The sequence below is a fragment of the Dipodomys ordii genome, unplaced genomic scaffold, assembly GCF_000151885.1.
Source record: "Dipodomys ordii isolate 6190 unplaced genomic scaffold, Dord_2.0 Scaffold99, whole genome shotgun sequence".
Classification (NCBI taxonomy): Eukaryota; Metazoa; Chordata; class Mammalia; order Rodentia; family Heteromyidae; genus Dipodomys; species Dipodomys ordii.
In genome coordinates, this window is record NW_012267315.1 from 2,717,068 (window position 1) to 2,740,379 (window position 23,312).

General features: G+C 45.7%; 1 protein-coding gene across 1 annotated transcript in view; it reads left to right on the forward strand.

Moving 5' to 3' along the window:
* Acss1 (acyl-CoA synthetase short-chain family member 1) overlaps positions 1-23,312 on the forward strand; it is a 57,981-nt gene that overhangs the window by 17,320 nt on the left and 17,349 nt on the right. Inside the window, exons 4-7 of the mRNA XM_013027039.1 lie at positions 14,186-14,385; positions 16,593-16,768; positions 17,223-17,375; positions 22,744-22,891. Coding sequence (XP_012882493.1) covers positions 14,186-14,385; positions 16,593-16,768; positions 17,223-17,375; positions 22,744-22,891 — 677 coding nt within the window. The remainder of the gene's footprint in view (positions 1-14,185; positions 14,386-16,592; positions 16,769-17,222; positions 17,376-22,743; positions 22,892-23,312) is intronic.

Genomic DNA, 23,312 nt, shown 5'->3' on the forward strand with positions numbered 1-23,312 from the left:
TCTTCTTCTTCTTCTTCTTCTTCTTCTTCTTCTTCTTCTTCTTCTTCTTCTTCTTCTTCTTCTTCTTCTTCTTCTTCTTCTTCTCCTTCTCCTTCTTTCTCCTTCTCCTCTTCCTTCTCTTCCTCCTCCTCTTCCTCCTCCTCCTTCTTCTTCCTCTTTCCAACATCTTATTGTGAAAAATTTGAAATACTACATGTACCCACTTCCTACATTTTACACTGTTGGTTGCTGTGTGATGCTGAGATCCATTCCTTCAGCTTTCCATCCTTCTTATTTTTATTACTTTTTGGTGCATTTTAAAGTAAGTCACAAATACTATTTCACTTTTTCTAAGCACTCTGGCATTCATGTACTTAAGGACAGAGTGTGCTTCCCTCCCCTATTTATGTGAAATTTATTCGTAATGATGTGCACATATTTGCATTTGCTAGGTTTTGACCAATGCAGACATCTGTGTGAAACACACTAGAATTTTATGATGCAGAACAGTCATTGCTTTAGAAAGTTCTTGTGGTTTTTCTTAATTAGTTACTGCTCCCCACAAGCAACTCCTACCCTAATATTCTTTTCTGAGTAGTTGTTCTTTCCTTTTTTTTTAAAAGTACAATCTCACTGATAAGGAGACAGACTCAGAAGGAATAGTTTGTTTAAAAATAAGTACCTGCTGCAGGGGGGGCCCTGGCTGGATCCTATGTCAGCAAGTTCATAGCCATGAGCCCACATCACGTGCCTGAGAATCATCACATGCTTACAGACCACATCAGATGTTGCTGAGGCCTGCAGGATCCTGGGACGAAGCCCTTCAAAAATGGGCCATGTCAGCATCCTTAGACCTGAGCTTGGCTAGTCAGGGACAGTCACCAATGTGTCTCTCAGTCCTGAGTCTACCAAACTCTGTCTTTGTCTCTGTCTCTGCCTCTGTCTCTGTCTCTCTCTCTCTTCTCTTGCTCTCTCCTGTTAGTGCTGGGTGCTGGGTGCTGGGGCTTGAACTCAGGTTTTCATGCTCTCACTTTCTACCACTTGGGCCACACCTCCACTTCCAGCTTTTTTTGCTGGTTAATTGGAGATAAGAGTCTCATGGACTTTTCTGCCTGGATTGGCAGAGAACTTCAATCCTTAGAATTCAGCCTTTTGAGTAGCTAGGATTACAGGCAAGAACCACCAGTGCTGGGCCATCCTGGGAATTATACACAGCTGGAAAGTGCTGTCCAAAGGAGCAGAGTGGGTGGCAGGCTTCTGACTCTGCTTGCCTCAGAGGGCATTGGAGCTTTCACCCCAGTATATAGAGGGCCACAGGGAAGCACAAGGCAGGGCCTAGCCTATGGGGAAGAAGAGCCACTGGGTGGAGGCAGAGGGGTGGGAGTGGGGTGGGGGACCTGCAGCCTGGAGTCACCTCCCTAAGAGCTTTGTTTCTGTTCTGGACGTCAGGTGTCTCCTGACGGGATCACTTATAGAGCTCATGCAAGGAACCCCTTCCTCTGGGTTCTAGTGGTAGGAAGCAGGAAGTCACACTGCAGACAGTATCTAGTTGGGGAAGGCTTTGGTGACTCTTGAGTTTTGCAAGGCAGAGGAGGAAGCATAAGAAGGAAGGCTGAAGGGGCAAGGACAGACAGCATCAGAAGCAGACTTCAGAGAAGCTCTGTACCTATGCCTACTCTCTTTCCTGGCTGTGTATGACCCTTACCTCTCTGACGCTTACTTTTCTTATCTGTCAAATGGAATCACAGTTCTCCTCTACTGACTTGCTGAGTGTTGAGTGTCATGTGGCATGAAGACTTGCATTGGTGTCTGGGACAGGTAGGTCACTGGAGGCCAGGTCAATTGAGGGAAGGTCACCAAAGAGTCCAGATTCTGTGAACAGTAAGAGTAGGATGGTCTTGGGAATGAGAAGGTGTGGGGTGGTGTTTAAAGTTATGAAGACACATACGTGGATTATTTTTTGCCTAGCAAAGTCCTCCATGAAGACCTGGGGTAGGTGAAGAAGGCTCACTAGCTGACCAAAGGAAGGTTGCAGGAGTGGGTGACCCAGCCCTGCTGATCAAGAAGTAATAGGAGGGCAGGTTGACCTCCAAAGCTGGCATGTTCAGGGGACTCCGGAATGGAATGAGAGGTCAGCACCTCCTGTACTGAACACGAAGTCCAGGCCCAGCTTCCCCACCTAAGGGAGGTGGAGCCCTGTAGACCTCTTGAGTAACTCTGATTGAGAAACGATCTGAAGCCCATATGCGACCACTGGAATCTAATAGAAATCAAGGCATTTGTAACACACCGGTTTCTAAGACTTCGGATCTAAAAAAAAATTTTTTTAAATCTTCTTTTGTGTGACCCCTGTTGTGTTCTCCTTTTGAGCAAGTCAAAGTCTTTGGAATTTCATATTTTAAAGTGGACAGACTTTGGGACTACAGCAGTAAGGAGTGAGAGTTGATTTTTCTATTGTAGGAAGCCTCTAAGAAAGCCTTATGGAGACTTCTCTGGGGCAGAGAATAGAACCTCTGGCTGAGGTTCTATTTGAGAAGCACACATTAAGTAAATGCCTTCCTTAGAGCTGGATTCCTGCTTCTTTGAACCTCCTTTTGTCAAGTAGGGGCCAATGGGGTGGTCAAGTAGAAAGAAGGTGGGAGGGAGGACCATGAAGAAAGGGGCAGGGCTAATATTTCCTAGAGGAGTGACCGACCTTTGACAACTGCACTATAAACTAGGCAGCAGGTCAGGGCTTTGATTTTTCTTCCTGCTTCTTCAGGCTCTTGCTGTAGAATGTGCTAGGAATCTAGCTGTGTCCTTCTCTTCCCCCAAACAGGACAGTGGGACCAGCATGCAGGTTCCAGTACTTTGAACCTTTTCAGTTGCCTAGAAACGTGCCTCTCCCTGGTACAGGGCCCCGTTTCCTCCCTAGGGGCTGCATTTTAAATTCCATTACCCACTCTAATCTTCTCACTAGTGTGATACAGCTCATCAATGCAGCAGAGTGCCCAGTGTAATCGGGAGGGTGAGTATGGTCCATGGAGACCCTGTCCACCCAGACTTTTGACCTGCTGAAGTCATTTGGCATCTCCTGTGTGTCCAGTCTCTGGCCTTTGTCACCTTTATCCTGTATCCTTCCAACCCTTTCACCTACATCGCTGCTTCTGGGCAGGAGCTGATGTGGATGATCTTAATTCATGACTGAGACTCCTACAGAGCTCTAGGAACTGAGGTGTTAACAGGAAAGGCCGGAAATAGGGTTGGAGTTCAGCTGTGGCTCTGGCAGCTGCATGGAGAAATTGGAGCCTCCGGTCTCATGGAGTGAGGTGAAGCTGTAAATGTGGTCCCTGCAGTTCAGACATCAGGAAACATCAGTACAGTGGCCTGTGGAGATGGTGTGTCTTCACTGAAAGGCGGTCTTCAGGTCTTGGGGGGATTGGGGCCTTGGAAAACAAGCAGCATACAGGAGGCCTTGATAGATGGGTGCCAGGGACTCGTGGCTGGCTGTAGAAGGTGGGCGAAGGCTGTGGAGTTCTCGGGGAGCACATCACGGGGGTACTTACTGGCATAGTGCCAGGGCAGAGCTGAGGCATAGTACTGGATCCTTCTCAGAACTGGCCCCACTGTTTGGCAGTGGCTCCGGCCCCCCCCTCCCTGCCCCCCTCCTTACCCTGTTCCTTTCCCCTATTCTTCGTGGCTGTCTGCATGCTATCTGCACATGGTAACAAGAATTGGGATGGGGAGGAGCCTGAGAAAGCCAGTCAAGCTTATCCCCAGAGGCCTGGAGAGAGGGTTCTCAGCTGTTGGCACATGTTTCCTTGGCAGAAGATTCATTTGCTTTTTGTTTGGACCAACAAAGCCTATTGTCCCTTCTGCTTCTGCCTTAGAGGGTTCTGCTAGGAACCCAGCTGTGTTTCCCTCTTCCCCCAGTTAGGATAGTGGGCCGAGCATGCTGGCTCCAGGGCACTGAACCTTTTTTTTTTTTTTATCTTTATTTGTCCGGTCGTGGGGCCTGAACTCTGGGCCTGGGCGCTGTCCCTCAGCTTTTCAGCTCAAGGCTAGCGCTCTACCACTTGAGCGTCACTTCCAGGTTTTTTTTCTTTTTGCTTATGTGGTGCTGAGGAATCGAACCCAGGGCCTTATGCATGCAAGGCAAGCGCTCTACTACTGAGTCACCTTCCCAGCCTGGCACTGAACCTTTTTAACTGCCTAGAAATGTGCCTCTTCCTGGCTCAGGGCCTTGTCTCCTCTGTAGGGACTACATTTTTAATTCCATTACTGACCTCTAATCCTTTCATTAGGGGGACAAAGCTTCTAGGGTGGCTTTGGGGGATAAAAACACTGACCAAGATAGAAGGCAATGTAGATTTGGAATTTAGCCATGTGTCTCTCTGGTAGGGATCTTGGGCTGGGGTAGCTCTCAATGGTAAAGAATTTGCCTGGCATGCCTCTGAGGCCCTGAAATGGGTCACAAGAAAACAAAACATTGGCAAATCCCAGCCCCCTAAAAATACAAAGCAGTGATTTCCAGCCATAGGAGGACTTCCAGAGCCCCAATCAATCCCCTTATTATTATCATTTCCTCCCCCCGCCCCCAGTACTATACTTATACTCAAGAGCTTTTTTTTTTTTTTTAATCAAGGCTGGCAACTCCACCACTTGAGTTACACCTCCAGCTTGGCTTTTTAGAAATAGAATCTTGAGACTTTTCTGCCCTGGCTGAGATCCTTGGGAATCTGCCAAGTAGTACTGCTGTGTAATCCTGTGCGCTTTGGGAGCTGTAGCTGCAAAAAGAAGAGTCACTGTGGCTCTTTAAAGCAGAGAAACAGTTTTCACAGGGAGCTGTGGGAAGTGGAGCAGCAGCCCTTACCTCTGGCACAATCAAAAGGAACTCAGGAGACCCCATAGGTGCTGCTGTATTTACTTCCAATTCAGTTGTCTCTTGGCACCCTCAGAGCCCTGGAGATTGTGCAAGAAAAACATAACAAAATAATCGCATCCCTCAAACCCCCTCCTGGGAGCAGTTACCTGATGCAAAGCTTCTCAAGTGGAATAGGCACCCTGGGAGGCCAGAACTGATGCTGTGAGAGAGCGTGCAGTGGTGGTCACATGTAGGTCCTCTAGCAGGTGTGTGAGGGTGGGAGGCACCTTCTTGTCCAGTTGATGCCCAGGCAGTTGACTGGTAACAGGGTGAGGACCCAACCTGGGGTTTCCATGCTGGGAATGGGATGGGCCGACTGATCACTGCATCTCCAGCTGGGGAGTGGAATCTCATTCCTGTGGCTAGAGACTTTCCGAGGTCCACAGCTGTTCAAGGCTGGCAGCAGCCTGTAGGTTGCAATCTTTACCCTGGAAGTATTGAATTCTACTGATGGTAGGCGCAGGCTAACCATGCCATGCTGTCCTAAAGAACATTGTTATAATTTTGACATTATAAACTCAATTACTCTTTCTGGACTTGAGACTAAGTTATCTGATGATTTTCTGATCTTTGGTTTTATGAGGGGGTTGTTAAGTGTGTGTGTGTATGTGTGAGTGCACGTGTATGTGTGTGCACACTCCCACCATTACTGGGGCTTGGACTCATGACCAGAATACTGTCCTTTAGCTTTTTCACTCAAGGCTCTATCCTCTACCACTTAAGACACAGCTCCACTTTCATTTTATTTTTTTGGTTGGAGATAAGAGTCTCATGGGACTTTCTTGGCCAGGTTGGCCTTGAGCTGTGATCCTTAGATCTTAGCCTGTTGACCGACATGAGCCACCAGCGCCTGGCTTTTGGACATGTGAGCCATGTGAAGTTTTGGGCAGGTTTTTATGAGTGCAAATGGGGATGCTTTTGTGGATTTGCAAGGGGAGGTGGGGCAGTGATCTGGTGTGAATTCCGTGTTCTTGGGTGAGTGCTTGCGGCAGGGATTAGCTGCAGGATCCTATGCTCCCTCATAGGACTACCTGAGCAGAGTATCAGCACATGCTTAGCCCAGAGCTGACCTTGAATTTGTGATCCTCCTGCCTCTCTAGGTTTCAAGTAGCTGGTATTACAGGACTAAAATCATTATGCCTTGCTACAATGTTTGTTTTTATGAATTAAAAAAAAAGGAATGGTAAGGACATTTTCAGCAGGAAGTGATAGAGGCCACTGGCAGTTTTAGGGAATGTGGCTGGTAGGAGAGGGGAGGAAGCTGCCCCAGGGGCAGGGCAAGTTTTCTTAATGCTTCCCAAGGCTCCTCCCAGCTCCTCCTTTAGTGAAAGTTGTAGTTTTTGGGTTTTTTTGCTGTTTTATTTTATTTTATTTTTTTTTGGGTCAGTCATGAGGCTTGAACTCTGTCCCTCTTCAGCTCTTCAGCTCAAGGTGAGTGCTCTACCTTTTAAGCCACAGAGCCACTTCCAGTTTTCTGGTGGTTAATTGGAGATAAGAGGCTCACAGACTTTCCTGCTTTGAATCGTGATCCTCAGATCTCAGCCTCCCGAGTAGCTAGGATTATAGGCATAAGCCACCTGCACCCGGCTTCTGCTCTTTCTTTATTACCCTCATGGCTCAGTTTCCTAACGGTATTTAGTGTATTCAAGGCTGCAAGTTTTTGGGGACATGTATCTGCTCGCAGTCATTAGTTTTGTAATAAAGAATCCCAATTCAAAGGGCTGGGAAGGTGGCTCAGTGGTAGAGTGCTTGTCTTGCATGCATGAGGCCCTGGGTTCAATTCCTCAGCACTACATAAGCAGAAAAAGCCGGGAGTGACGCTGTGGCTCAAGTGGTAGAGCCCTGGCCTTGAGCTGAAGAGCTGAGGGACAGCATCTAGGCCCAGAGTTAAGGCCCCACGACTGACCAAAATAAAAAAAAGAAGAATCCCAATTCAATCTCTCAAAATGGCCTCTTTGTATCTCACAATTGAATTCCTATATAACGCCTCCATTTTTCTCCAAGTGCTAGTTTGGATTATTGTATGGATTCCCTGTAAAGCTTAGACATTGAATGACTTCCATCTTGTGTCTTGTTGAGAACTGTCTTTGTGATCTCAGCCTTCCCACGTTTGGTCCTTACTGTTGCAGTTGACTAGACATACACAGAGCCATATCAAGAGGCCCAACAGGTGGCACAGGGGACATGGAACCCTGTAGTGGGACCTGTAAGACATGACTTTTTGCTTGTATTTTTGTTTTTAACCAAAATTTTAAAATGACATCCATTTCCTAACTCCTCCAGGGAAAGGATTTTCTTGTGTAGTTTTTGGGAGGTATAAAGAAGTCTCTCTAGCCAGGGAGAGAATGTTCTGCCAGAGCCCAGCTGTTTTCAGGGCTGGCTTCCAAGCTGGGAGTCTACCAGCCTGCAGGAGCCCCTGGAACCCTTACCGTGTTTGCACCTGACTCTTGTAGGGAGAGAAGCTGTGCTTTGTGACTGCAAATGGCAGAACTTCTTTTCCCAGAGGCAAGACTCAGGCCAGGGTTCAGTGCTGATGTCTAAGAGGAAATCAGGCATCATTAAACATAGAACTCTTCTGGCAGCTCCATAGCATGCTGGGCTCACGTTTGGGAAGGGGAAAAAATCTTAGGGTAAGATTTAATATGGACTTATCTGGGGAGACACTCTGGAGCAGTGGTCCTGAATGCGAAACTCCAGTTCCACTCTTACTCTTTGCTCTGGCCTCTATTTTTATGACAAGAAGAGAGATTCAACTTAACTTGCACAAGTGAGCTGGAATTTTAGCATTTTCATTGCTAATTTCCCTGTTGGACAAGAGTCAATCTCAGCTCTACTCTCCTGGCTTTCCTTGCCCAATAGTAGCTTTTCACATTTTTTTTTTTTTTGGTCAGTTGTGGGGCTTGAACTCTATGCCTCAGTGCTGTCTCTGAGCTAGCGCTCTACCACTTGAGCCACAGCGCTACTTCTAGTTTTTTCTGTTTGTGTGGTACTGAGGAATCGAACCCAGAGCCTTTTGCATGCGAGGCAAGCCATGGAGCCTCCTTCCTTATCCTCCTTAAAATACATTTTTTTTTTTTTTGCTAGTCCTGGAGCTTGAAGGCAGGACCTGACCAAAGTCCCTGAGCTTCTTTTGCTCAAGGCTACCACTTTACCACTTGAGCCACAGTACCACTTCTGGCTTTTTTCTGTGTATGTGGTCCTGAGGAAGGGAACCCAGGGCTTCATGCATGCTAGGCAAGCACTCTACCGCTAAGCCACATTCCCAGACCCGCTTTTCATATTTAAGCATGGCTTCTGTTCTTAATATTCACAGCAGCTCCTTTTTGCTTAGAGTCATGGTCACAAAATCAAATAATGATGTGTGGGGAGTCTGTATGCTTGGTGTATGAGGATGTTCAGTTGACTTACTGTTTGTCTTCTTCCAGAAGTGGTAAATAGTAGAGAGAGCAAGATTCATCACCATTGAATCAGGTTCAGTGAGGTGTGGTGGTGGCTCACACTTGCTACTCACAAGATTGAGATTAGGAGGATCACCTTTTAAGGCCAAACTGAGCAGAAAAGTTTAGGAGATACTTACATCAACCAATAAAAATAACTTGAGTGCAGGGGCAGGTGTCTGACATCCCAGCTACATGGGAAGCCAAAAAGGAGGCTGTCTGTCTAGGCTAGGCTGAGCAGAAAGCAAGACCTTATTAAAATGAAAGCAAGTGTCAGTGGCTCACAGTGGCTCAAGTCTATAATCCTAGATAGCTACTTAGGAGACTGAGATCTGAGGATTAAAGTTTGGAGCCAGGTTGGGCAGAAAAATCAGAGAGACCCTTATCTCCATTTAACTAGCAACAAGATGTAGTGCTAGTTGTAGTGCCAGCCATGATTTTTTAAAAAGCCAAGTAAAAGTGCAAGGTCCAGAATTAAAGCCCCAGTACTGGCATGTATATGCATATACCATATATATACCATATATATGCACATAATATGTATATATACACTATATATGTGTATATATATATGGTAGCAAAAAGGGCTAGAAGTGTGGTTCAAGTGGTAGAGCACCTGCCAAGCACATGCGAAGCCCTGAGTTCATACCCCAGGACTGACAAAAAAAATCAAGTTTAGTGGTTCCATAATATCATGGGAGAGGAATCTGCTGGGAGGGAAGGTATTTGCTCTCTGGCTCTGGCTCTGGGAGCTACAGGAGCTCAAGTGCCTTTCCCTGAAAGCCCATTCTTTTCTCATTGCCTCTATCTTGCAGAAACTGCACATGGTAGACAGTCTAGGAGACTCGTTTCAAATTCTGTACCTATGCTTTGAGTTGGCTTTTCGCAGGCTTGGAGGACAGAAGGAACTATACTCATAAAGTGCTTCCCGTCTGTCACAGGTGCAGGAGAATGCAAGTGTCCTAGGTTCCAGTGCCCTGGGCCAGCTGGGCTTTCATTTCAAGCTCTCCTACTAGGCTCATTTGTTGAACAAATATTTATTGAGCATCTTTTATGACATAGGATTAGTTCTAGACACTGGAAAGAGTACAATGAAGGAAATTCATATCTCTATACAAGTACATCTTGCACTTTATTGGGTCATGTGGACAATAAAAATGGTTGGTCTGTCAGCTAGTGTTTATTTCATGAGCCAGAGTAGTTATAGGTAATGAACATGAATCATGTATTCTTTAAAACATTTTAATTTGTTATTATAAACACCTCTGTATGAGGGGTTGCGTTACATAAGTCAGGTAATGAATACATTTCTCTTTGGACAATGTCATCCCTTCCCTCTCCCATCTTTTTCCTCCTGTCTCAATCCACAAGTTATATAGTTCATTTTCAACATAGTGTTTAGTACGCACCATGCTACATTTGTTTAACCTTTGTCCCTCCATTTCTGTGCTTCCCTTTACTGTCCCAAAGACATATAAATTAACAAACAAGACACAAAGAAAAGAAAATGAAGACAAAAACAAGATAAAAATCTCTTTTCATTTCCTGGAGTTCATTTCTTATATGATCAGATGCACATAGGCACCCAACACAAAGGCTTCTCTCCTAATAGTATACTCCTTTGGTTTCAATGTGTGTGAATGCCTAGAGACCTGTTATGTCCCATTGTTGTTTTTGGCGTGGGGCTTGAACTTGGAGCTCTTTATGCTCAAGGCTAGTGCACTACCACTTTGAACCACAGCACCACTTTTGGAGCTTAATTGGAGATAATGGTCTCATGGACTTTTCTGCCTGGGCTGGCTTTGAACTGTGATCCTCAGATCTAGCCTCCTGAGTAGCTAGGATTACAGGTGTGAGCTATCAGCACCGGGATCCCATTATATTTTTAAATCTAGCTTCCACCTATGAGGGAAACATGCTCTGTTTGCCTCTCTGAGGTTGGCTTTCCTCACTTAACATGATTTTTCTAGGTCCACTTATTTCCTGGCAAATGACACAATATTATTCTTTCTAATGGCTGTGTCAAATTCCATTATGTATAGGTGCCATAACCAGGGACAGCATGACAACGGTATACTGGGGCTGAAGAACTGAGAAAGGAGAAAGGATAGAAAAGAGGGCACCAGGGGATCTAGTGCTTACTGGCATCTGAACCCCAAGTTCCCCTTAACAAGCTAATTTATTTAGTTCATTACAGAGGAGGTGACTACAGGTGTGTTCAAAGACTGGTGTATCAATCTATCTTTGTGGTTACAATCATTAGCACAAGGCATAGCTTGTATACATAGTCATAATTGACTCCCTTATCATTAGGAAGCAGAGGGAAGCAATAAACATTCTAACTGTAACACAGACTTTTCATCTTATCTTCTAGGTCTTAAAATTTTGGTGCCAAACAGCTCTAACTTAAACACAATTAGGGTAGTAACTTAATCCTCTGATTTGCCTTGACTGTTTGATCTTTCCAGAGTCCAGTTCTCAGCCTTCTGAGTGTTGTTGAAAGAGGCTTCCAATCTCTTAACCCTTTCTAGGTCTCACAGCTGGGCTCCAGAGTTCCCTGCACCACATTATTTTTGGACCCACTTATCTATTATAGGGCATCTGGGCTGTTTCCACAACTTAGCTATTGTGAATAGTGCAGCAGTGAACATGGATGTGTGTGCAAGTGTCTTTACATAAATCATGCATTATTAATTTATTTTTCTACTATAATACACAGACATCTTACTTCTTTGGACTGGCATTAGGAAATGGCTAGAAGGGAAAGATGCTTTCAATATCAACCATGAAATATACAATAACAAACCTGTCCAGTTTTGATTGGGAGATAGATGAATAAATATGTAACAGGCCATTTCTTCTCTTTCCTCTGAGTTGTTTCTAGCTATTTCCTGTTTAGAGCTTATCTTCCATCCAGAGGCTAGAGGCAGGAGGTGCCTTTATACTGGGTGACTTCAGGCAGGTGTCAGCTGGATTATGTGTTAACACAAATCATTTCCAGTTGGTGTTATGAGTTGTATGTAGAACTCTTTTTTCCTTTCCCCAAGGCAAGTCAGCAAAATGTTGTTTGTGTTAGAACTCAAGGTCAATGTATGTATTTGTATAACATCCTTTGCCTGTGGGCTGGAATGTTGTAGCAGATTCTGGAACCCCAAAGAGGCTGTACCATCTGACCTTCAAAGGTCCCTTTGACCTCAACACTTACAGTCTTGGCAGAATGAACAGAAGGAGACTGACCTGAACACAGTGCAATTTTTGTTACTGTTGTTGTTGTTCTAAGGAATACATGGAGGCCTTTGTGGAAGGCCTGCCCCAGAACCTGTTCCAATTTCTGTGTTCATGTTGAGGTATTCATTCTCTAGGGAACAGATAGTCTTAGCCTAGTCTTTGAACCTCCTTTGAGCTGCAATTCAGCTGTCTAGCTCCTGTGGCTGAACAAAATTGGTTTCTATAAGGAAAACCCACTCATTTTATTCTGGCTCATTCCTCCTCCCTACAGACAACCAATCTTGAAATCCTTCTTTGCCTTTAGACTGTAATGTAAGCCCAGAGGCTGAATGCCCTTCACACTTCATAATGTGCCATTGCTTCCCTATTTAGCCTCCTGGGGGGACACTGTCCCTCTTGTTTCCTTTGTTGTGCCAACATCTTCACCCACCACCAGGGAGCATTTTTAACACCTTAGGAATTCACCCAGCTGATTTTAGTCACTGTAGAAAATGATTTCAAGCTGGGCAGTGGTGACTCACAACTATAATCCTAGCTACTCAGGAGGCTGAGATCTGAAGACTTAGGTTTGAAGTCAGCCCAGGCAGGAAAGTCCTCAAGACTCTTATCTTCAATTAATCACATAGAAGCTGGAAGTAGAGTTATGGCCCAAGTGGTAGAGTGCTACCCTTGGGTGAAAAAATGGAGAGAGAGTATCCAAACCCTGGCTATAAACCCTAATACTGGCAAATGTGCACATGCGTGCACACAAGCATGTGCACACACACATACACACACACACACAATTTTGTGAGTTTCTATCTGTTGGAAAAGATAATACTTCCAGAACATTCAGCTCCTGGGTGGGTCCTGCTTTTCATTACTACTTGGAATATTTATACAATGCAGATAACAATTACTCTTTCTTGGACAATCACATGACTACACAGTTGTTGTAGGACACTAGCCCAGATGTTTCTATGTAGACAGTCCATAGCACTTCCTTGATTTTACATTGCCACCTTAGGGCTGCAGAATGAAGGCTGAAATTTAACACTGCTGAATGGTGGGCACTCACATCTCCTTCTCCCCCAACAATGCCCAGAGGCTTAACCCTTCCCATCTATGATAAAGGAGCAGATGGAAAGGATCCTGACTTTCTTGTTTGTGTTAGTATAGCTGTTTCCTTAGCATTGTAGGATGTCATCAACAGCCTCCTTCCCAGAGCAGTAGCAATATTTTTGGGACTCAAATTTTATGGATTTTGCTCTTGAGGGCCACTGTAACTTAGGCAAGGTGTGGGCGAAGCACCACTGAATGCCTTCTTTGTCCTTTTGAAAGCCTTAAGGAAGAGAGACAAAAATCCTTAAAAAGGCACTGGAGCCAGCATGGGCAGGAGTTGCCAGTAGTGGGGTGAATGGTAGGCTGGACTTGGGATTTGTTTTCAACGGGTCTCCTTTGCAATATGGCTTTGGGGGGAAACAAAGGGCTTGTTGAGCTCCCTGCATGAGAAGGGGCTGTTCATTTCCATTACCCTGTGGCTTCCCAGCTTAGTTGAACTTGACCTTTCTTGGAAGCCCTTTTGGTAACATTGCTTTGAGCAGAGGGGAGATGTGCTTGTTAGGGGCCCCCCAGGAGCTCAAAGGACTGCCCTTCCAGCCTATATGCACAGGCCTGTCTCGACTGACGCAGGTTTTCTTGTTGCAATGCAGGGAACAGGAATGTGGTCAGTGGTGGCCTTCTCGACCCAGGGGTAAGAGGCCTTGGCTTCCCATCTTAGCCTGTCCTTCTCTGTTAGTCTCCTTTACTGCAAACAATTAATTAAAATCAAGTGATATACAGTAAAAATGGGGAGACGATGGATGATTGTAACGGTGAAGTCCAAGTTCAGTGAGATTTGAGGATGATGAACTGGACTCCGCTCTCGCCTTTGCTTTTCTCCCTTTCTGACTCCACATGGGACACTGGGGCAGCTCTGGAGCATACTGGGTTTTCTAGGGGTGGAGTTTCATAAACTCTGGTTGGACTGGCCTGGATCAATTCCAAGCCAATCCCATTTGCCTGAGGATGTGTTGTGTTCTGATTGGCTGGCCCAAAATTGCAGGAAGCCTAGGAGGGATGGGGCATTCTGCCACTTCTATAAAGGTGAAGGAAGCTGGGAGCATAGCACGTCTTTGTCTCTGGTGTCTGTTTAGCGCCTCATCAAGTCACCACCTACCTATTCTGCCTCTGGGCTCTAGGCAGGGTGGGCACCTGCATGCCACTTGCTTTAGAGCTGGGGTCAGTTGACCAGGGCCTTGGTTCATTGACTGGTGAGAAGATATCTTGGTGTTCCTGGCCTCAAAAGTGGATCCACCCTTTCCCCTGCAATTTCATTTCCTTAGATATTTTTTTTTCTCAGAAATTTCTAGTATACTATCTACTTTCTAGACTTGTGTGGTCTCTGAGAAACTGCTTGAAATGTACACAATGTCCATGAAAATACAAATGTTGAAAACAGCTGTTTCTGGAAACGAACTTGCTCTGTAACAAGTACCTAAATGTCTGCTATTTATCCAGCACTGGGCTGAGTATACAACATTTACCGTTTGTGAATTGCATCACTACCAACAATCCCAGTGCTTTGGCCCTCCTCCATCTTTTCTTTCTTGTGTTGTAGGGAACTGCTGGAGACCACATGCCGCCTGGCCAACACGCTGAAGAGACATGGAGTCAACCGTGGGGACCGTGTGGCCATCTACATGCCTGTCTCCCCTCTGGCTGTGGCAGCGATGCTGGCCTGTGCCAGGATCGGAGCTGTTCACACCGTCGTCTTTGCTGGGTTCAGTGCTGAGTCTTTGGCTGGGCGAATCAATGATGGTAATCACTAGGAAGTCCCCTGGTTCTGGTTCCTGGAGGCCAGGACATCAGGATGGAGACTACTAGAAGGGAGCTAGATATAAATAAAAGGTCTCACAGACAGACGGTACATACTACTAGGAATGAGGACATGGGTGAATGAGTGTCTGTTTGGGAAGCTAAGATCTGAGTGTGTTGGTTTTGGCAAGCTAGAGAAAGGAGAAGGGAGGTTCAGGTGGAAAAAAGAGCAGAGACACAGGTCACGTGGTTGGAGGAGTACAGCTTGTGTGTGGGCCAGGTGGGGCTGGCAGGGCTGCAGGGCAGGGAAGAGCACCGAGGCTGCTTGACAGTGGAGATGTAGGGGAAGCTGTCTCAAGTGGAAGGAACAAAGGGAGAACTGTCCAGAGGTGTGGAGACAGGTGACGGGGCATGTACAATCACTTGAAAGTTTTCTGACAGCAGGCGGGTCAGGTTTCTGAAAAGAGCCACACAATAGTGTCTCCTCGCTGCTGCTGGCTGTGTAGATGGTAGGCCAGTGTCTATGCAATGTGATCCCTGCTCTTTCCAACTTCCCAAGGAAGATGCTAGGTGCCGGGAGTGGTGGAGAGTTCTTGTGCCTTGTGTTTTCTTAATTTCTTTTGCAGATAGTTCATTGCTAGTGCATAGAAATACAGATAAATTGTGTGTGTGTGTGTGTGTTAGGAACACAGGACCTTGTGCATGCTAGGCAACTACTACTACCACTGAGCTGCATCCAGCTCTGGGTTTCCCCTCTCCTCTTCTCCCCTTCCCTTCTCTTCCCTCCTTTTCTCTTAACTTCCCTCTCTTGTTCTTTTGGAAGAATTTGAGAAGGATTGGTGTTAATTCTTCCATAGTCATTCTTTACTCACCAGTGAAGCTATTTGGTTCTGGTCTTTTCTACGTTTGGAGGTGACTCCTCTCTCTCTCTCTCTTTCTCTCTTTCTCATGTGCTCAAGCATCCTTCTATTTACAGCTTTTGTTGGTAGTTAGTGATAAGAGTATCACAGACTTTCCTGCCCAGATTGGCTTTGAACTGTGATCCTCAGAAGATCTCAGACTCCTAAGTAGCTAGGATTACAGACATGAGCCACCGGTACTTGGCTTGACTATTCTCTTTTTAATGAGGAAACAAGCACAAAGAAGTGACTTACCCTGAGTCATTCAGCTGGTAAGTAGATGAGCTAAGATTTTTGTCCACCAGCAATTGTGCTTTTAGGATTATACCAGGCTGCCCCCCTTTTTTTGCTGCTATAGCCGTGATTACCAAGTATATTTACTAAGGTTCTTTGAGATGAGCGATAATAGTTGATTCTAGGTGACGACAGATTCAGTAGCTGGGTTCTGGGGCAGCTCTTAGAACCTCACAACTCCTGAACCACCAGGCCAACTCTGTGGCCTCAGCAGGGGGCTTTTCTCTGGGATTTTGCCTCTAAGAACCTTCTCCTTCAGCTCATCTGGGCTGTGGCTCTAGGAAGAAGTATACACAAGAAATCCCAGTTCTTCTGCCCTTAGCTCTGGGAAAGGCCTTGGCACAGAGTGATTTAAAAGTTTCAGGGATACAGGGAGGCCTTCCAGGTAGTACTACCGCTGGATATTTGCTGCAGACTTTTCCATAGGGGTTGACTGTAGAGCCCAGCACAGCTACAACATCTGTGGATTATTTCACATCAAGGTAAAAAGCCAGGTGAACATTCCCTTTAAGGTAAGGGTGAACAAGCCTCTCCTGGGCACCTACCAGATGATGCCCTGTTCCCTCAATAGAGAAGATTCTTGGCCTGTGTAACTCACCCTGGACTGGGCCTGGCAACCTAAAATCTCCTGGGACTTGGTCTGTGGGTATTGCTTTGCCATTGTAGTTGCTGTGGACACTGTGTAAGCCCAACAGCAGGCAAGGCTCCTGGGCAAGTGAGAGAGAGGAAAGGAAGTCTGGTTGTAAACTTTATGATGAGACGGAAGAGTTGAACTTGAAGGCACTTTGCTTCCGGCTCCTTTCTGCTCATCCTTGAGCCAGGTTGCGGGGCTGGTACTCTGTATGGCACACTGAGGTTTCAATGTAGGCAGATCCTCAGTTTTTTAGTTGATTTTTTTTTCTTACTCAAGATTGGACTTTGTCTTTCATATACTTAGAATGTGTGGCTGCAAGACAGGCTCTGAGGGCTGAAAGGGGAGGGAGTTGATCAGGCATGTTGCTGTTGTCTCTCTATTAGCTAAGTGCAAGGTGGTGATCACCTTCAACCAAGGACTCCGGGGAGGGCGTGTGGTGGAGCTCAAGAAAATAGTGGATGAAGCAGTGAAAATTTGCCCAACCATCCAGCATGTCCTGGTGGCTCACAGGACAGACAACAAGGTCCACATGGGAGACCTGGACATCCCCCTTGAGCAGGTGGGTTTACTTCATTTTCTGTGGATGGAAGGGTATTATTAAGATATTGGGTCTGGGGCTCGTCCAGGTATGGTTCCCAATCTGGACTCCTTAGGGGGTGCCCAGGGTTCCTTGATGATAGTCCTTCCTTCCCCTCTTCATCATTGTTGTCATCCTCCCTTCCTCTTCCTCCTCCTTTTCCTCTTCCTCCTCTCATCCTTTCTCTTTTTTTTTCTCCTTAGGATTTAACCCTTCGCCAAGCATACTCTACCATTGAGCTATATACCTTCCATCTTTTTATTTTGTGTATTCTCTGCATCCAAAATTGAACCAGGGCAGTCTAGAGAAAGTGGAGAACTCTGAATGTGATCTGCTGAGTCCCATGGCAGCTGGGCCATGGTGACCCAGGGAAGCTGAGGGCAGCGGGGAGAGGCTAAATGCCCTAAACTGGTTGTGTGATTCTTCTCCCTTCTAGGAGATGGCCAAGGAGGCCCCTGTGTGCAGTCCAGAGAGCATGAGCAGTGAGGACATGCTCTTTCTGCTATACACCTCAGGAAGTACTGGAATGCCTAAGGGGCTGGTCCATACCCAGGCAGGCTACCTGTTGTATGCTGCCCTGACCCACAAGGTAGGGAGGGGCCAGTGCCAGGAAGTGGGCTGAAATTGCATGGGGGCTCTGAGCAGGTTGAGGAGGGGCTGAAATTGGACCTGAACACTTCCTGTGAGCAAAATGCCAATTGAGGTGCTGTGCTGGTGTTTAATTGTAGCGTGTTTATAAGCAGGGTGGCTGTGAGTTGTGCTGTGGCAGCAAATTGTGTGTATGCATGAGAAAATATGAGTTCTCCATCTAAGCCTTGGTGTAGTCCTGTAGCCCCTCTGCTCTGCCCCATCTTCTGTGGGCTGAGGCCTGAGGGATGATGGGCCCTTGATGGTTCTGACTTTCCATGGTAATGGGTAGTGCTATTCAGCGGGCTCTGACCTTTCATTCTGATAGCTGGTGTTACTCTCTGATGCTCTCAGTCACTTCTGCCTTCATGCATTGCTTACTCCTTAAAAATGTAAGAAATTGGGCTGGGAAGGTGGCTCAGTGGTAGAGCGCTTGCCTTGCATGCCTGAGGCCCTGGGTTTGATTCCTCACAAAAAAGAAAAACGCTGGAAGTGGTGCTGTGGCTCAAGTGGTAGAGCGCTAGCCTTGAGCTGAAGAGCTGAGGGACAGTGCCCAGGCCCAGAGTTCAGGCCCCACGACTGGACCAAAAAATGTATTAAATTGTCTCTCGCAATAGCTTTGTATTGTACAAAGAAAAAATTTACACAACAGAAACCCAGGATGAGGGTTGAGTTCAGTGGTAGGATGTATACTTAGCATGTACAAGTCCAAATTCTGTCCCTAGCATCACAAATATATCACAACCACAACCACTACCACTACCACTACCATCATCATCTAAAACTGCATTAGTATTAAGATAAATACATTTCCTATTATATATGTTATATATATATATATATATATATACATACATATATATATTTCCCCCTCCACTTAAATGTTTATCTTTTGCTGGGAGCTGGTGGCTTACACCTGTAATCCTACTTACTCAGAAGGCTATCTGAGGAACTCAGTTCAAAGCCAGCTGGAACAGAAATATCTGAGAGATTCTTATCTCCACTTAACCAGCCAAAAGCCAGAAAGGAAGGTGAGGTATGCCTCAAGTGGTAGAGTGTCAACCTTAAGCAAAAAAGTAAGTGTGAGGCCCTGAGTTCAAGCCCCTGTATCAGCACACATAGTCACACACAAAAGCTCCTCTATTTATTATCTTAAAACAATTTTGTGAGTCCCTAAAATGTGGTATCATAAAATAAAAAATTACTATAATAAAAAACTGGACTTTAGTATGTAGAAATTGCATTGCAGTAGATCACCCTTTAAGGATATTAAGCAAATGATTGAGAAAGGTATTATTCAAAAAATGCATAGATCAGGGGCTGGGAAGGTGGCTCAGTGGTAGAGTGCTTGCCTTGCATGCATGAGGCCCTGGGTTTGATTCCTCAGCACCACATAAGCAGAAAAAAAAAGCCAGAAGTGGTGCTATGGCTCAAGTGGTAGTGTGCTAGCCTTGAGTGCCCAGGCCCAGAGTTCAGGCCCCACGACTGGACCCCCCCCAAAAAATGCATAGATCAGTATTTATTTAGAGATGGGTAAGTGAGGGATATTGGTTTAATATCCCATCTCTGATTACCTTGAGGAATAGCTGACACTTTGCAGGCTGGTTAGAGTTTCTGGTGTTACCAGTGGACTGAATTCTCTTTTGTAAAAGGCTGATATGTCTGTTGCTAGCATCAGCAAAGGGAACTGTGTGGTTCTGTTGATCTGGAAACCCAGGTGATCAGGCTCATTCTCCTATCTGGCATCTCCTTTCCCTGACTTGGTTCCCTGTACCATTAGGCCAGGCTTCCTCAGATGGGCTGCTCTAGGAGTCAGAGCTTTAACAGTGCCTGCAAGATCTTCACTGAGTTGAGTTCCATGGCCTAAATTTTGACTTTGTCATGGTGTAGGGGGTTGGATGGAAAATGCTGACTGGCCAGGATGACCACATAAGTCTTTAGCCCCTGACTATGGTGGTGGAGTTAGGTGGTTACCCTGTGTTGGACAGCTTTCCATCACTGTGACAAAATACCTAAGAAAATCAACTTCAAGGAGGAAAGATTTATATTGACTCAGTTTCAGATCATGGTCACTTGGCTTGGTTGTTTCTGAGTCTGTGGTCAAGTGGCACACTGGCACTATGGAAAAGCAAAGCCACTCACCTCATGGTGGCCAGAGAGAGAAAGGGAGACAAGGGCCAGGGACAAGATATTGCCCCTAAAGGTTGGCCCCCAGTGACCCACTTCTTCCAACTAGGTCCTGCCTTCTACAATGTCTACTAGTCTACCCAGTTATGAACTCATTGATGGATGGATTCCATCAATGAGGTCAGAGCCCTTAATGATATTTATTTCTTATTTCTTAACTGGCAGCCAGACATTTAGCACATGGCCTTTGGATGACATTGTAGATCCGAACTATAAGATCCCCAAGAGGGCATTCCAGGGGGAAGGAGAGGCAGGGACAGGGGAAGAACTACGTGTATCTATCTGTACATGTGCATTGCCATCATGCCCAGCACTAAGCCTGTTGACAGTAAGACAGAAAGACAGACTGGGCAGACTTGTGTCCTTATTGATGTTCTTGCCTCTGGCTGCTGGCTGACCTTCCTTTAGTGATGGAACCTTTCTTGACCTCAGTATTTTCTCATCTGAAAAGCCTCATCTCTCTTTAGTTCCTGAGGGGATGTTGCAAAGATTGACAGACTGTTAGTAAAAGAATTTGGAAAATGTAATTGCTGAGACCAAATGCCAAGAAAGTTCCAGGCTGGATCTGTTTCCTTTAATTTATGTAAAATTACAAGGAAGCTGTCATTTGTGTTTAAAGTATTACCAGGATACGAAAACAAAAGAGAGTAGGGTGATCAGAATTGGAGCAATTTTTGAATTTCTGTTCAGTATTTGATTTTCTTTTCCTTTTTTTTAAAAAAAATTTGTAATGCTAGTACTGGAGCTTGAATAGTGGGCCTTATGCTCTTCTTAGCTTTTCCACTCAAGGCTAATACTCTATCATTTGAGACACACATTGAGATTTAGGTGGCTGATTGGAGATAAGAGTCTCATGGACTTTTCTGCCTGTGCTTTGAACATGATCCTTAGATCTTAGCCTATTGAGTAGCTAGGATTACAGGCAGGAGCCACTGGGGCCCAGATGATTTTCTTTTTTTGATCATCAGGAACAGGAACTTTGAGGCATTTGTCTTGAATAAAACTAAACAGAAGTAGGAATGAGAAGGGAGGTGTGTGTCTTCTTATTTACTTGGTGTTGAAGACCTGATCCATACCAAATCAGCAGTGTTCAGAACTTGGAGTACAGGGCCTGGAATGTCCATGGGAACACAGGCAATGAACTAACTGCTGCACTCAATGGAAGCAACAAAGGATAAAGGCCTGCCTAGATAAAAGTGTGGCTCCCATCCAGGTGTATTCTCCAGCTCTGTTCCTGGAACGGCCGCTTTCGTTAGTTTTTTTGTAGCTCCTAAAACTGCCCGAGTCTCTGTTTCTTCAGTGTTAAGATGGCTTTGTGTCCCCACACTGAGGGCTGCCCTGCTGCTCAGGTGACAATGTGTATCAAGTCTTTGGCACGAAGGTTGTTGATGCTTTTGTCAATGTTGCTATGATGGTTGTGATCTCAGGTATAAGTGTGTGTTATGTGTATGTGAATGTTCGTGCATGCACATGTGTAGGCACATGTGTGAAGGGGCATGGATGTGTTTGTATGTTGATATGTATGGGTACATGCACATGTGCATATGTTTGCTCCCATATGTGCATGTATATTTCTTTGTGCACATGCAAATGGTCTTGAGCTGTTAGGGAAGAAGGAGGTAGATCCTGAAGGGTAGTTGTGAGTGATTGGGGGCCGTGCAGTATGGTCAGGGTACATCCTGGCTACTGGATCTTTTGGAGAATGGTCAGCCCCAGGCATCTGGATTCTCTCCAAGAACTGTGGTAAGAGAAGTCTCCAACCCTGTGAAAGATTTGGCAATTTGGGACCAAGCTGTATTCAGCTAGTTGCCTTTCAACTAGTGAGTGCTGATGGACTTTGGGTGATAGTGTGTTGATTATTGAATCAGTGAAAGTGCTTTCCTCCTGGAGGATCTTTCCTTGCCTGGAGAAATAGCTCCCTTCCACAGGAGACTTCTGACTTAGCCTGTTAAGTAAGTATTACAGGTATGAGCCACTGATTTAAAAAGTTGAATGCCAGGTGCTGGTGGCTCATGCCTCTAATCCTAGCTATACAGGAAGCTAAGGTCTAAGGATCATGGCTCAAAAGCCATCCTGAATAAGAAAGTCAGTGAGACTCTTATCTCCAATTAGCCACCAGAAAAGCAGAAGTGGAGTTATGGTTCAAAGTGGTAGAGCACTAGTCTTGAACAGAAGAATTCAGGGAGAGCAAACAGGCCCTGAGTTCAATTCCCACCACCACCGACAAAAAAAGTTGAGCATAAGATCATGCAGAAAGGCATGTACAAGACATTATGTTGATTTTTTTTTGTCGGTGTGTGGTTGAACTCTGGGCTTGAGTGCTGTCCCTGCGCTCTTCAGCTCAAGGTGAGCGCTCTACTGCTTGAGCCACAGCACCACTTCCAAGACACTATGTTGAAAACAAACTTTACAACTTTGCAGCGGAGAGGAAAGGGATGGTAGGGGAAAAACAAAGGAGGGGGTAACAATGCTGGATAGAAAATGGACTCATTGCCTTGCTCATGTAAGTGTAACCCCTCTGTATGGTATCTTTACATTAAAATGTATATTAAGAAAAATATTTTAAACAAATACTCTGTGTATTAGCAAAAAATAAATAAAAAAGATTATGCAGAAATGTACCATATATTCTTCCTTTCTTTCTTCTTCTTTTTGGGGCTCATGCATGCTTAGCAGATGCTGTACTACTGAGCCATATCACAAGTCCAGGCACTCACATCTTAAACACACAACTAAAGGAAGTTTTACTTTCGGATGCACACCCCTTTCAGGACATGGGGCATCTCCCACTCTGAAAGACTCCCGTGTGCCATCCCAGGTGGTCTCCAGGGCAACCTTCATTGTCTAGATTGGTATTTGTCTGACTTTGAGCTTCTTCCTGCAACACATACTTGAATTATATGTAGCCTCTTTTCCCCATGGTTATACTCAAGGGTCACTCTGCAGTTACCTGCCTCAGTAATCCTCTCTTCTGTTGTGTGCTGTGTGAAGCATCTTCAATGTCCTCTCTTAGCCTGCTGCTTGTGTCTGTGGGTGGCTGGAGCTCACTGTGCATGTGTGACACAGTGATGTCATGGTGATAGTTTGGGAAATGTGGCAGGGTAGAGAGAATAAACTCCTGATTGTCCCCTCCTTGTCCGCAGCTTGTGTTTGACTACCAACCAGGTGATGTCTTCGGCTGTGTCGCTGACATTGGGTGGATCACAGGCCACAGCTATGTGGTGTATGGTCCCCTCTGTAATGGAGCCACAAGTGTCCTTTTTGAGAGTACCCCAGTTTACCCTGATGCTGGTGAGGACTGAGGACCCTGTTTGGGGCCTGCGCTGGGTTGTATGGGAGGGAGTCGGGGGCTGGAGAAAAGGTTTACAGAAGATCGGAGACTGGCTTTTGGTTTAGGTATGGTTCTTGTGATCTTGTTGGCAAGAGGCCAAAGGAACATTGTAGCTTCTGTGCTTTGAGACCTACCCAGGGGACTGGAGCCCAGAACTGCACCCAGGAAGATCACATGAACCATCGGAAGGAATCTGACTAGAAGTCAGCCAAAATCTTATCTCCAAATCACTCACTCCAGCATTCTTCACCCTCTAGCCTTAGCTACCTGCCTTAGGCCATCACTTTAGCGTTGTTCCTCTCACCTCTATGGCCACCTTACCTGATCAGACCTGGCCTTTCCTTGAAGTCCAGGCCAGCTGCCTACTTCCTCTAATCTCCC